The sequence below is a fragment of the Palaemon carinicauda genome, chromosome 17, assembly GCF_036898095.1.
Source record: "Palaemon carinicauda isolate YSFRI2023 chromosome 17, ASM3689809v2, whole genome shotgun sequence".
NCBI lineage: Eukaryota > Metazoa > Arthropoda > Malacostraca > Decapoda > Palaemonidae > Palaemon > Palaemon carinicauda.
The window spans coordinates 61,025,450-61,038,877 of record NC_090741.1 but is presented as its reverse complement, the minus strand read 5'-3'; the positions used below and the strand labels follow the sequence as shown (position 1 = coordinate 61,038,877).

Below are 13,428 nucleotides of genomic sequence, written 5' to 3'. Positions count from 1 at the left end.
GATTTGGTCCATGGTTTCTGCGAGAAACCTCTTCCGCAGACGAGGAATAAATGGGCTCTCTCGTCTTTGTGTGGGTGGGGTGATCACGTCGGCAACGTGTGTAGATACACCCGAAACCACGGAGGGAAACGTCTGTTCGTCGATCAAGGCCTGAGGAACCCATAAGTCCTTCGACATTACTTCTCCCCTGGACTCGGGAGCTTGTAAGAGGTATCGGACTAGGTGAACAACTGGCACGAACAGACGAACCCTCGAACGCAACACTGTAACACTTTGCGCATATCACTTTATCACTTTTGATTTTCTGTTTGCACTTATTTCACTAAACTCGAAACTTTAAGTGGTTTGTACCTGAAACACGCAATCCTATTCTTCATTAAAAGGTAGTAATTGCGAAAACAGTATTACAATGTAACAGAAAAACATAAATAAAGATAAAGAATTCAGTGGCTGGAAAAGAGACTAAACACTAGATCAAATAAACTACGTTTAAAATCTCTCACCGCATAAAGCCTGGGAACAAGAATAAAACTCTAGAAACGTTTTACCTTCTTCCCCTATATCGACTAGGGAGAAGAGCAAAAAACGAGAATAACGTTACCCGCTTGAACGAAACGTTTATCCTCCTCTCTCTCCCTCCGTCTCTATCTCTCTCTCTCTCTCTCTTGACTTAGAACCTGAGAGATGAGCCCAATTATATATATCGTTAAAACATATTATTTGTTAAAGGAAAAAAACTGAAAGGTTTCCCAAATAAAAAGTTCCTTTATTAGAATTAAAACCATCTAAGCTAAGAAAGAATGAACGAAACGCTAGAATCGGTTTACTCTTACTGCAACGTGAAACCGTGAATTACTCTCTCTCTATCGTAACGATAGAGCGCAAGTTGAACGTTCTGAACGTCAACAACTGCGGAGACTAAACAAAACGTTAGTTCAACTTTGAAAAAGTACGAGACTATCAAAGAAATTCTTTCAAAAACATTAAAATTAAAATAGCATAAATTCTTAAAAGTGAAAGAGAGTCTATACTCTCTTCGACACCAACACTTCCGTCTAAGGGAAGGGTCGGCCATTTAAAAGTGAAAGAGAGTCCATACTCTCTTCGTCACCATAATTAAATCAAATTAATTCCAAAAGCTTGCTAAGCTAATGATAAAGCTTCCTGAATAGCGAAGGCTAAACTCTAGAGCAAATACATCACCAAATAGTGAACAATAACTCCAGAATCAACAGCGTATCCAAGTAGGTCTAGCCGGAGGCACGACAGAGGAAAAATTGAGTTCTTGTTGACAAGAAGTACTTGAGTACCTGCTCACAGATGGCGCTGTTGAGTACACCCCCACCTGGGTAGCGATTGCTGGCGTATCCCGACCGTAGATTTCTGTCGGGCAACAGAGTTGACAGCTACATGATCATCGGGTAAGATTAATATTGAAAAATAAATAATAATAGTACTAATAATAATAATGATTTCTAGATAAAAATACAAAAAGAATTTAAGGGGACCGTCAGCTATGTTCTGCATTTTTATTTAATATTTCAAAATAAACCATTTATTATTTTTTAGACATATATAATACCGTCATCATACACAAGATTCAAGTCATTTGATCAAAAACTTTGATTTACTAGCAAAAATCATGATGTTAAAAAAAACTTTAGGTACATTTTTCTCCACTAGTATTACACCAATCTTATTAAAAATCCTACCATCAAAACTTTTTTATAAACCGAATAATATGTATATATATATATATATATATATATATATATATATATATATATATATATATATATATATATATATATATATATATACACATATATATATATATATATACATATATATATATCATATATATATATATATACATATATATATATATATATATATATATATATATATATATATATATATATATATATATATATATACTTATATATATATATATATATATATATATATATATATATATACATATATATATATATATATATATATATATATATATATATATATATATATATATATATATATATATATATATATATATATATACATACATATATATATATATATATATATATATATATATATATATATATATATATATATATATGTATATATATATATGCATATATATACATATATATACATATAGATATATATATATATATATATATATATATATATATATATATATATATATATATATATATATATATCAAATATGTCCAAATCACCATACTTAAAGGACTGGAGGGGAGTTAAAGTTTGTGTGGCGCATGTGAATTAGGAGTGAAAAAAATTGGTGCATAGGAAACAAAAGGTTGGCCACCCCTGCTGTAGGTTGACTGACAGACATTTAGCAAACATTCTTGAATTAAGAATACATCCTTCGATGCAAATATTGAAAACATTATGTCAGGAAGACAAAGTAAAAAATCTCATTGAATTAATATTGGTTAATTAAATTTAATGGGTTATTTTCTATGTATAGCTACATATACACATTACAATATTTACAATGTTGTAATAAAGTGTATTCACATGGTTTTGTTTTATATTGTCATTTTTCATTAAAATGTATTCAGGTATTTGGGGGTTTTGTGGCCCACTTAAATATTCAAGTTTGCAATGCGGCCCATTAAATTAAAAGGTTGGACATCCCTGTCTTAAACTACTCCTTATGACACACGATCCCTGTGAGAAAGTATTACTGACAATGTGCATTCTGTCACATACTATAGCTGATACTAAGGTTTCTTTCAAGCATAAATTCGGCCCAAATGGCATTCCTTTCTACATTTTACTTTCACCTATTATTTTCTTTCTCAGCTGTTCAACTTCTATCACAGTACAGTACCTTTCTTTAATTTTCATTAAAAAAAACTGAACTTCATGAGACAACAAACCTTTTGTAAGAGTCCTACGGGAGATAAGAAATGTTGATTCAGTGGTACTGTATTGTTAAATTGATTCATATTACAATTATTAGCCCACAGAACAACTTAGAACTAATCTGGAGACTAGTTAAAAAAAAATTCCCCATTAACTTCAAAGGTCTACAAATATACACCCATGGGTACATTTTCCCAACTTTCAGCTAGTCCTCAAAAAAAAAAAAAAAGTAATGAAAAGATGAAATCTTATCAAAGATAAAAAGCGCACAAAAATTGAATATTAAAAAACATTGTCCAGTAATAGCATCATCAAATCATAATACATGTACAGTACTGCACAGCACATTTTTTACCATCACATTTCTCGTCTCTTGTATGGCCTAACTAAAAATTTGTTCTTCGGTTTGAATAAAAAACATAAGGGAAATTCAATGTTAAAAGAGATATAAGATCTAAAGGAACAAATTTTTTATGCTGTCTAAAGTACACAGAGGAAGGAACACTGTAGGTGGTATGCTCCAATAGAAGTATCAAATAATAATTATACCGAGTTTAACATACCATTCTGCTCAAGTGCTTCTGCCCTATTCCTATACTGCTGAACTCGGTCAGCAATTGAGTGGGCTGATAGTCCAAGAACTTGTGCCTGCTGTAGATATGCCGCAGCCTGACGGTACATGTAAATAGCAGCTTGGTGACTCCCGCCTGCATCGAAAGTAGTTGCCTGCCGTGCTATATCGGCTGCTTGATTAACAAGTTGCTCAGCCTCGTTCATCTTCCTCCCGCAGTCAACTAAAACATAAAAAACAAAATTATACTTGATAAACAAGTTGGTAACTTGATACGAGAACAAACTTAAGTAGAGGATATAATAACAAGACAAAGAAATAGACATGGGCAGAACATATAATGAGAATGACATAATAAATGGACATTAAGAATAATAAAATAGGTCCCTTGGGATTGCAAACGAAGTACAGTAAGGGAAGGAAAAGAAGACAACGGATTGACGAACTAAGAAAATTTGTATGTATAAACTAACATAGAAATATCATAAACAGACTCAAGTGGATGGACATGTCTGAAGCCTTTGTCCTGCAGTGGACTTGCTATGGCTGAACATGATACAAACTTGAGACCTTTAATAGGAGTTAGATATTAGCAAAGCTGGAACAGCGTAATCATAGCTGCCCACCAGGTGGCAGGTAAGCCCCTCCCATCCAACAGGTGGAGCAATCCTCACTTTGACTTGCAACGTGGTTGAGGCAAGTAGTGAAACTTAAAGGTCTCAGGTTTGTAAAGTTAGGAAAAACACAATTTATTTTTGAAATTTGTTATTTGTTCCTGCATGTTATACAAACTCTTGAACTTTAATAGGAAACTCATCCATAGGAGGGTAGTAATCCCTATAACCAAACTGACCCAGGAAATGTAAGTGTACTTTGGTTCCGTACAGGAGAGAAAGGCGTGACTTCTGTCAATCTCTTACTGACCTGAGCATGAAGATGAAGCAAGTGTTAGGCTAGGTCCCCACCAGGAACTGGTAGACGGTCACTAAAGAATTTATATCCTTAGAGATATGGTGTCCCAATGTATTGGCCAATATGAACAATGGGTATGCATCCTTCCCATCGTAGGGAGGATGGGGGAGATAATTCTACACAAACCATATTGTAACGAAAAGTTACACGACTGAATAGCTTACCTGCATCTAATGTCCAGTCCAGTTACATTAACTGTTGTACTCCAAGAGAGAGAAAGGAGAAAGGGAAATGGCCAGACATTCTACCTTTCAGTCTTAGGCTTACGTCATGACTGTTACCTTAGAAGAGATGCTTCTTGTCCCATAAAAGAGTTACGGTAGGCTCAATACAGAATCTGTTGAGCAGCTACCACAGGTTCCAAGGATAATGCGTCCAGGGACTTGTGAGCATATTCCTGGAGGTAGTGGGAAGTGAAGGTTGTTTAGCATTTCCAGACGCATGCCTTCAGAACTTGTGCCATGGACAGATTCTTCTTGAAAACCTGGGTGGAGATAATACCTTTGACTTTGTACATCTGAGCTCTAGACGGTCATCTGAAGAGTCTGCATATATGGGGTAAGCATGTTTGATGGTCTCACGAAGCCAGAACGAGATCATGTTTTTCAAAATCGGCTTTTTCCTCCCTCCAGCACTGAGGAACAGCCTCTGGCGCTGAGTTCTCTTGAGATGCAGATCATCACGATTGCTAGTCACATCTCGGAGGGAGGAGATGGAGTAGGAGTCAAACCCAGGTCATGGACAGCAAGTTTCTGGGTCTTAATCACAAACTCCAGGACAAACAACAAGACATTCTTTCATCATTTGGAATGACTCATGGCATCTTGTAGTTTGCCTACTCTCTTTGGAGAAAGACAGCTTTGAATATCAAATCCTGATCTGACACTCTCATTAAGGGTTCACATGATGAATGCTTGAGAGAGCTGAGAACTCTAGTGATGTCCAGATGTGGAAGTCTAAGATCTTTGGCAGGATAAGACTTCGAAGCTCCTCTTGAGAATGGACAATTATCACAGAGGAAAGGTCCAAACCCTTCAGTCTGAAGACCTGCCTTCTAACTGAGCAATAGCCTCTTATTGAGGAGACTGAGAGGAGCTTCTCTCAGCAAAGGTAGATGAGAAAATCAGCAATTAATTGAAGAGAGGCTACAAATTGAGAAGAGTCCCTTCAATGACACCAATTACAGAAGATGGCACATTTTCACTGGTAAATAGCTGCAGAGGATTTTTGCATGTATATAGATATCCCCTGAGCAATGCTTCATAAAAATGTTATTTTTATTAGTAAAATAAATTTTTGAATATACTTACCCGATAATCATGTAGCTGTCAACTCCGTTGCCCGACAGAATTCTATGGAGGGATACGCCAGCTATCACAATACTAGAAGGGGGTGTACTCACCAGCGCCACCTGTGGCCAGGTACTATAGTACTTCTTGTTGACACCTCCTCAATTTTTCCTCGGTCCACTGGTTCTCTATGGGGAGGAAGGGAGGGTCAATTAAATCATGATTATCGGGTAAGTATATTCAAAAATTTATTTTACTAATAAAAATAACATTTTTCAATATTAAACTTACCCGATAATCATGTAGCTGATTCACACCCAGGGGGGAGGGTGAAAACCAGTGGACAAGATTAAAGGATAGCTAAGTATCCCATATTTCATATAACAGTTATCTCAAATAACAATGGAATAATAAGTACCTGGTAAGGAAGTCGACTTGAACCGTTACTCTGCCTCTTTCTTAAGTTCGTCTTCCTTACTGAGCGCAGCGTTCCTCTTGGAGGCTGAATCAACTCAAAGGTGCTAAAGTATATAGGGCTGCAACCCCTACTAAAGGACCTCTACACAACCTCTAACCCAGGCGCTTCTCAAGAATGAATTGACCACCCGCCAAATCAAAAGGATGCGGAAGGCTTCTTAGCCTACCGTAACAACCATAAAAACAACAATAAAAGCATTCAAGAGAAAGGTTAAAAAAGGTTATGGGATTAAGGGAATGTAGTGGCTGAGCCCTCACCTACTACTGCACTCGCTGCTACGAATGGTCCCAGGATGTAGCAGTTCTCGTAAAGAGACTGGACATCTTTAAGATAAAATGATGCAAACACTGACTTGCTCCTCCAATAGGTTGCATCCATTATGCTCTGCAGAGAACGGTTTTTATTAAAGGCCATCGAAGTAGCTACGGCTCTTACTTCGTGGGTCCTTACCTTCAGCAAAGCAAGGTCTTCCTCCTTTAAGTGAGAATGGGCTTCTCTAATCAGAAGCCTTATATAATACGAAACCCCGTTCTTGGACATGGGCCTCGAAGGTTTCTTGATGGCACACCATAAGGCTTCTGACTGTCCTCGAATAGGTTTAGACCTATTAAGATAATATTTGAGAGCTCTGACAGGGCAAAGAACTCTCTCTAGCTCGTTACCTACCATGTTGGAGAGGCTAGGTATTTCAAACGATCTAGGCCAAGGACGCGAAGGAAGTTCATTCTTAGCTAAGAATCCGAGCTGTAAAGAACATGTTGCAGATTCGGTCGTGAAACCAATGTTCTTGCTGAAGGCATGAACCTCACTGACTCTTTTAGCTGTTGCAAGGCAGACGAGAAAAAGAGTCTTGAGGGTAAGGTCCTTGAAGGAAGCTGACTGGAGAGGTTCGAACCTAGGTGACATAAGGAACCTTAAGACTACGTCTAGGTTCCAGCCTGGAGTGGGTAGACGACGCTCTTTAGAAGTCTCAAAAGACTTAAGGATGTCTTGAAGGTCCTTGTTGGAAGAAAGGTCCAAACCTCTGTGGCGGAGGACTGAAGCCAACATACTCCTGTACCCTTTAATTGTAGGAGCTAAAAGGGATCTCTCATTCCTAAGATGTAATAGGAAGTCAGCTATTTGGGTCACAGAGGTATTGGTAGAGGATACTGCATTGGCTCTACACCAGCTCCGGAAGACTTCCCACTTAGATTGGTAGACTCTACGAGTGGAAACCCTTCTTGCTCTGGCAATCGCGCTGGCTGCCTCCTTCGAAAAGCCTCTAGCTCTAGCGAATCTTTCGACAGTCTGAAGGCAGTCAGCCGAAGAGCGTGGAGGTTTGGGTGCAACCTGTCTACGTGAGGTTGACGTAGAAGGTCCACTCTTAGAGGGAGAGTCCTTGGGACGTCGACCAGCCATTGAAGTACCTCTGTGAACCATTCTCTTGCAGGCCAAAGGGGAGCAACCAGCGTCAGCCGTGTCCCTTCGTGCGAGATGAACTTCTGAAGGACTTTGTTTATTATCTTGAACGGTGGAAATGCGTAAAGGTCGAGATGGGACCAGTTCAGCAGAAAAGCATCCACATGAACTGCTGCTGGGTCTGGAACTGGGGAACAGTACAGCGGAAGTCTCTTGGTCATGGAGGTGGCAAACAGATCTATGGTAGGCTGACCCCACAAGGTCCAAAGTCTGTTGCACACACTCTTGTGGAGGGTCCATTCCGTGGGAATGACCTGATCCCTTCTGCTTAGGCGATCTGCTGAGACGTTCATGTTGCCCTGAATGAACCTCGTGACTAAAGTGAGGTTTTGACTTCTTGACCAAATGAGGAGGTCCCTTGCGATCTCGTATAGGCTCCTCGAATGGGTCCCTCCTTGCTTGGAGATGTAAGCCAAGGCTGTGGTGTTGTCGGAGTTCACCTCCACCACCTTGCCTAGCAGGAGGGACTTGAAGTTCAACAGGGCTAAATGAACTGCTAGTAGCTCCTTGCAGTTGATGTGGAGCGTTCCCTGTTCCTCGTTCCACGTTCCCGAGCACTCCTGTCCGTTCAAGGTCGCGCCCCAGCCCGAGTCCGATGCATCTGAGAAGAGATGAAGATTGGGGGTCTGAATAGCCAACGATAGGCCCTCCCTGAGAAGGAGATTGGTCTTCCACCACAAGAGAGTGGTCTTCATCTCTTTGGTGACTGGGATAGAGACTGCTTCGAGAGTCAAACCCTTGTCCCAATGAGCTGCAAGATGGAATTGAAGAGGGCGGAGGTGGAGTCTCCCTAGCTCGACGAACAGGGCCAGCGATGAAAGGGTCCCTGTGAGACTCATCCACTGTCTCACCGAGCAACTGCTCCTCTTCAGCATGCTCATGATGCAATCTAGGGCTTGGCTTATCCTTGGGGCCGATGGAAAAGCCCGAAAATCCTGACTCCGAATCTCCATTCCCAGGTACACAATGGATTGGGAGGGAATGAGCTGAGACTTTTCTAGGTTGACTAGCAGACCCAGTTCTTTGATTAAGTCCAAAGTCCAGTTGAGACTCTCCAGACAGCGACGACTCGTGGAGGCTCTCAACAGCCAGTCGTCTAAGTAAAGGGAGGCTCTGATGTCCGATAAGTGGAGGAATTTTGCTATATTCCTCATCAGATGCGTAAACACCATAGGAGCTGTGCTTAGGCCAAAACACAGGGCTTGGAATTGGTAGACAACCTTTCCAAAAACGAATCTCAGGAAAGGTTGGGAGTCTGGATGAATAGGAACGTGAAAGTAGGCATCTTTCAGGTCCAACGAGACCATCCAGTCCTCCTGCCTGACCGCTGCTAGGACCGACTTCGTCGTCTCCATCGTGAACGTCTGCTTGGTGACATACGCATTGAGCGCGCTGACGTCCAGCACCGGTCTCCAACCTCCTGTCTTCTTGGCCACCAGAAAGAGACGGTTGTAGAAGCCCGGGGATTGATGGTCCCGGACTATAACCACTGCCTTCTTCTGTAAAAGGAGCGACACCTCCTGGTGCAACGCTAGCCTCTTGTCCTTTTCTTTGTAGTTGGGAGAGAGGTTGATGGGAGATGTGGTCAGAGGGGGTTTGCGGCAGAATGGTATCCTGTAACCCTCCCTCAGCCAACTGACAGACTGGGCGTCTGCACCTCTCTTTTCCCAGGCTTGCCAGAAGATCTTGAGTCTGGCTCCTACTGCTGTCTGGAGATGAGGAGAGTCAGTTTTTTCCTTTAGAAGCCTTGGAACCTTTCCTAGACTTGCTCCTGGAAGAGTCTGGACGGGAGCTTCCTCGGCTGGGGGCTCTACCACGAAAGGGCGGAATGAACCTCGTAGCAGGAGTATCAGCCACTGGGGTGCGATAAGTCCTGGGGACTGAGGTAGCAACCTTAGTCTTACGAGCCGATGAGGCCACAAGATCATGGGTGTCCTTTTGTATCAGGGCAGCAGACAAGTCCTTAACAAGCTCTTCGGGAAAAAGGGACTTCGAGAGCGGAGCGAAAAGGAGTTGAGACCTTTGACAAGGTGTGATGCTGGAGGAAAGGAAGGTACAAAGCTGCTCCCTTTTCTTAAGAACCCCTGACACAAACATCGATGCAAGCTCGCCAGATCCATCCCTAATGGCCTTATCCATGCAGGACATTAAGAGCATGGCAGAATCCTTGTCCGCAGGGGAGGTCTTCTTGCTGAGGGCCCCCAGGCACCAGTCTAGGAAGTTGAACATCTCAAATGCTCTAAAAACACCCTTCAGGAAGTGATCAAGGTCTGAGAAGGTCCAGCAAACCTTAGAGCGCCTCATTGCTGTTCTACGAGGAGAGTCTACCAGACTTGAGAAGTCAGCCTGGGCAGAGGCAGGTACTCCCAAGCCTAGTTCCTCTCCTGTGGCATACCAAACGCCCGCTTTAGAAGTGAGCTTAGTCGGAGGAAACATAAACGAAGTCTTTCCAAGTTGTTGCTTAGACTGCAACCACTCCCCTAAAATCCTTAACGCTCTCTTAGAGGACCTTGCTAAGACGAGCTTAGTATATGTAGACTTAGCTGGTTGCATGCCCAGCGAAAACTCAGATGGCGGAGAGCGGGGGATAGCAGAGACAAAGTGGTCTGGGTAAACCTCTCTAAAAAGAGCCAAGACCTTACGAAAGTCAATAGGAGGCGGAGAAGACTTGGATTCATCCACGTCTGATGAGGGATCCAGGTGTGCAGCCTCATCATCAGAAACCTCATCACCAGAGTGTAGCGAAGAGATAGGTAAGGTATGCTGAACAGCAGAATCAGCACGAGCTGGAACAACAATACTTGTGGTTTCCTCCTCAAGACTCTGTTGAGGGAACACCTGAGGCTCAGGCTGCAAAGGCTGATCCAAAGAAGTAGCAGAAGGTAGGCGCATGGGTGGAGGAGGCTGACTCCTGGCATGAGTGTCTGAACTCGAGAGTTGCGCTTGCTGAGTGGTTGGTGGATGCGCAGAAGCAGGTTCCTGAGGAACGAGTTGAGGTTCCTGAGGTGTGAGCTGAGAGCGATGAGGTAGTGGCTGCGCAGAACGCAGTAATTGTCTCGCGAGTTGAGGTTCCTGAGGCGCAAGGCTAAGGTGTTGAGGTGCTTGCCTTGAGGAGGGTTGAGCTCGCTGCAGCGAGAGCTGAGGAGTCTGACTCATGGATGGGAGAGGTTGTTGTACCTCAAGAGAGTGTTGCCTCACTGGTGGAACTGCAAGTGGAAGCGGAGGAAGTAAGGTATAAGCTTCCTGTTCCCATTGCTGAGGTTGCCTTAAGGAAGGCGGAGGGAGCTGCACACCACTGGAAACAGTAAACTCAGAGCGTGGTAAGGTATCCTGAGGAGTCTCAACATCGTACGCCTGGCAGGCAGTACTGCGGTTAGGCGGAGCGATCGCAGGAGGAGGTGTAACCTTCTCAGCCTGACACTCACGCATCAAGACCGCAAGTTGTGACTGCATGGACTGCAGTAGAGTCAACTTGGGGTCGGCAGACACTAAGGTCTGCTGAGGTAAAGCCTTAACAGCCGAGATCTGTTGCGGCAGCACCTTACTCCTCTTAGGAGGAGTGCATTCAACTGATGACTGCGGCGAGTCAGAGCTGATCCAATGACTGCAGCCAGGTTGAGCTCTTGAGGTCTGGACTCTGCGTTTGAGTGGTCTTGAGACCTGAGTCCAACGTTTCTTCCCTGACAATTGTTCAGCAGACGAGTAAAAGACGGGCTCAATCGTCTGCAGGTGGGAGTGACGGTCTCTGGAAGACACGCCCGCAACCACCGAGGATACTTCTGTGCGCCGATCAAGGCCTGCCGAACCCTTTTGCCCTTCGACATTGCTTCTCCCCTGGGCTTGGGAGCTTGCAAGAGGTCCCGGACTGGGAGGACGACTGGCACGCACAGAAGTACCCTCACGCACCACACTGACACTGACACTAGCACTTGGCACTGCACTGACACTAGCACTCGTCACAGCACTGGCACTAATACCACCCACTGCACTCTTGACCTTAAGTTCCTTGACTTCGGCCATAAGAGACTTATGATCACTAACCACTGACTCTACTTTGTCACCTAAAGCCTGAATGGCACGCAAAACAACAGACATATCAGGTTGAGGGCAAATAGTAGGTTCGGGGGTAGCCACTACAGGGGGAGGAAAAGGTAGGGGATCATGAGGTGAGGAAAAAAGTGAAGAGTGAGAAGAACTCCTCCTAACTCTCTCTCTCTCTAACTTGGTTGAATACTTAAGAAGACGGACAAAATCAAGTTCCGAAAGTCCGGCGCATTCCTCACATCGATCTTCTAACTGACAGGGCCTTTCCCTACTGTCAGAACAAGCGGTGTGAGGATCTACCGAGGCCTTCGGAATACGCCTATTACAAGACCTACATCGTCTATGGGTGGGGGCTTGTGAAATGTCAGACATCTTGAATCAAAAGAGTTAGCCAAGTGGGGATTCCAAATCAAGCAAAAGATCGTTAACCGTTAATCAGGACTAAATAATAGCTATCTAAGCTAATATAGAAGTTTTCCAGTAAAGCGACAGCCGAAATCTGAGAGAAATACTTCACCAAAAGCCGTGAAAATACTCCAAGATCATAAGCGTATCCCAGAACGTCTTGCCGGAAGCACGACAGAGGAAAAATTTGAGGTGTCAACAAGAAGTACTATAGTACCTGGCCACAGGTGGCGCTGGTGAGTACACCCCCTTCTAGTATTGTGATAGCTGGCGTATCCCTCCATAGAATTCTGTCGGGCAACGGAGTTGACAGCTACATGATTATCGGGTAAGTTTAATATTGAAAATGTTATTTTCATTAGTAAAATAAATTTTTGAATATACTTACCCGGTGATCATGTAGCTGTCAGCTCTGCTGCCCGACAGAAAAAACCTACGGACGGAATACGCCAGCGATCGCTATGCAGGTGGGGGTGTACATCAACTCCGCCATCTGTCGAGTAGGTACTCAAGTACTTCATGTCAACACAGAACCAATTTTCTCCTCGGTCCACTGGGTCTCTATTGGGGAGGAAGGGTGGGTCCTTTAATTCATGATCACCGGGTAAGTATATTCAAAAATTTATTTTACTAATGAAAATAACATTTTTCAATATTAACCTTACCCGGTGATCATGTAGCTGATTCACACCCAGGGGGGTGGGTAGAGACCAGCATACATGTTAACATTAAAAGCTAAGTATTCCATACTTCATTTTAGCAGTTATTCAAAATAACAAACATAAAATTAATAAGTACCTGGTAAGGAAGTCGACTTGAACAATTACTCTGCTTTTTTAAGTACGTCTTCCTTACTGAGCCTCGCGATCCTCATAGGATGCTGAGCGACTCCTAGGAGCTGAAGTATGAAGGGTTGCAACCCATACAACAGGACCTCATCAAAACCTCTAATCTAGGTGCTTCTCAAGAAATGACTTTGACCACCCGCCAAATCAAGTAGGATGCGAAAGGCTTCTTAGCCTTCCGGACAACCCAAAAACAATAATAAAACATTTCAAGAGAAAGATTAAAAAGGTTATGGAATTAGGGAATTGTAGTGGTTGAGCCCTCACCCACTATTGCACTCGTTGCTACGAATGGTCCCAGAGTGTAGCAGTTCTCGTAAAGAGACTGGACATTCTTAAGATAAAAAGACGCGAACACTGATTTGCTTTTCCAATAGGTTGCGTCGATTATACTTTGCAGAGATCTATTTTGTTTAAAGGCCACGGAAGTTGCGACAGCTCTAACTTCGTGTGTCCTTA

The 13,428-nt window shown here is 42.8% G+C and overlaps 2 protein-coding genes and 1 pseudogene across 2 annotated transcripts in view; 2 read left to right on the top strand and 1 right to left on the bottom strand.

Moving 5' to 3' along the window:
• Nucleotides 1–13,428, top strand: part of LOC137656812 (mitochondrial thiamine pyrophosphate carrier-like) — a 615,169-nt gene that overhangs the window by 213,582 nt on the left and 388,159 nt on the right.
• The window catches only part of LOC137656101 (uncharacterized), a 505,345-nt pseudogene that overhangs the window by 150,245 nt on the left and 341,672 nt on the right, over nucleotides 1–13,428 (top strand).
• LOC137656809 (calpain-7-like) overlaps nucleotides 1–13,428 on the bottom strand; it is a 95,910-nt gene that overhangs the window by 72,738 nt on the left and 9,744 nt on the right. The window contains exon 2 of the mRNA XM_068391120.1: nucleotides 3,468–3,698. Within this exon, the coding sequence (XP_068247221.1) occupies nucleotides 3,468–3,681 (214 nt within the window). The 5' untranslated portion in view covers nucleotides 3,682–3,698. The remainder of the gene's footprint in view (nucleotides 1–3,467; nucleotides 3,699–13,428) is intronic.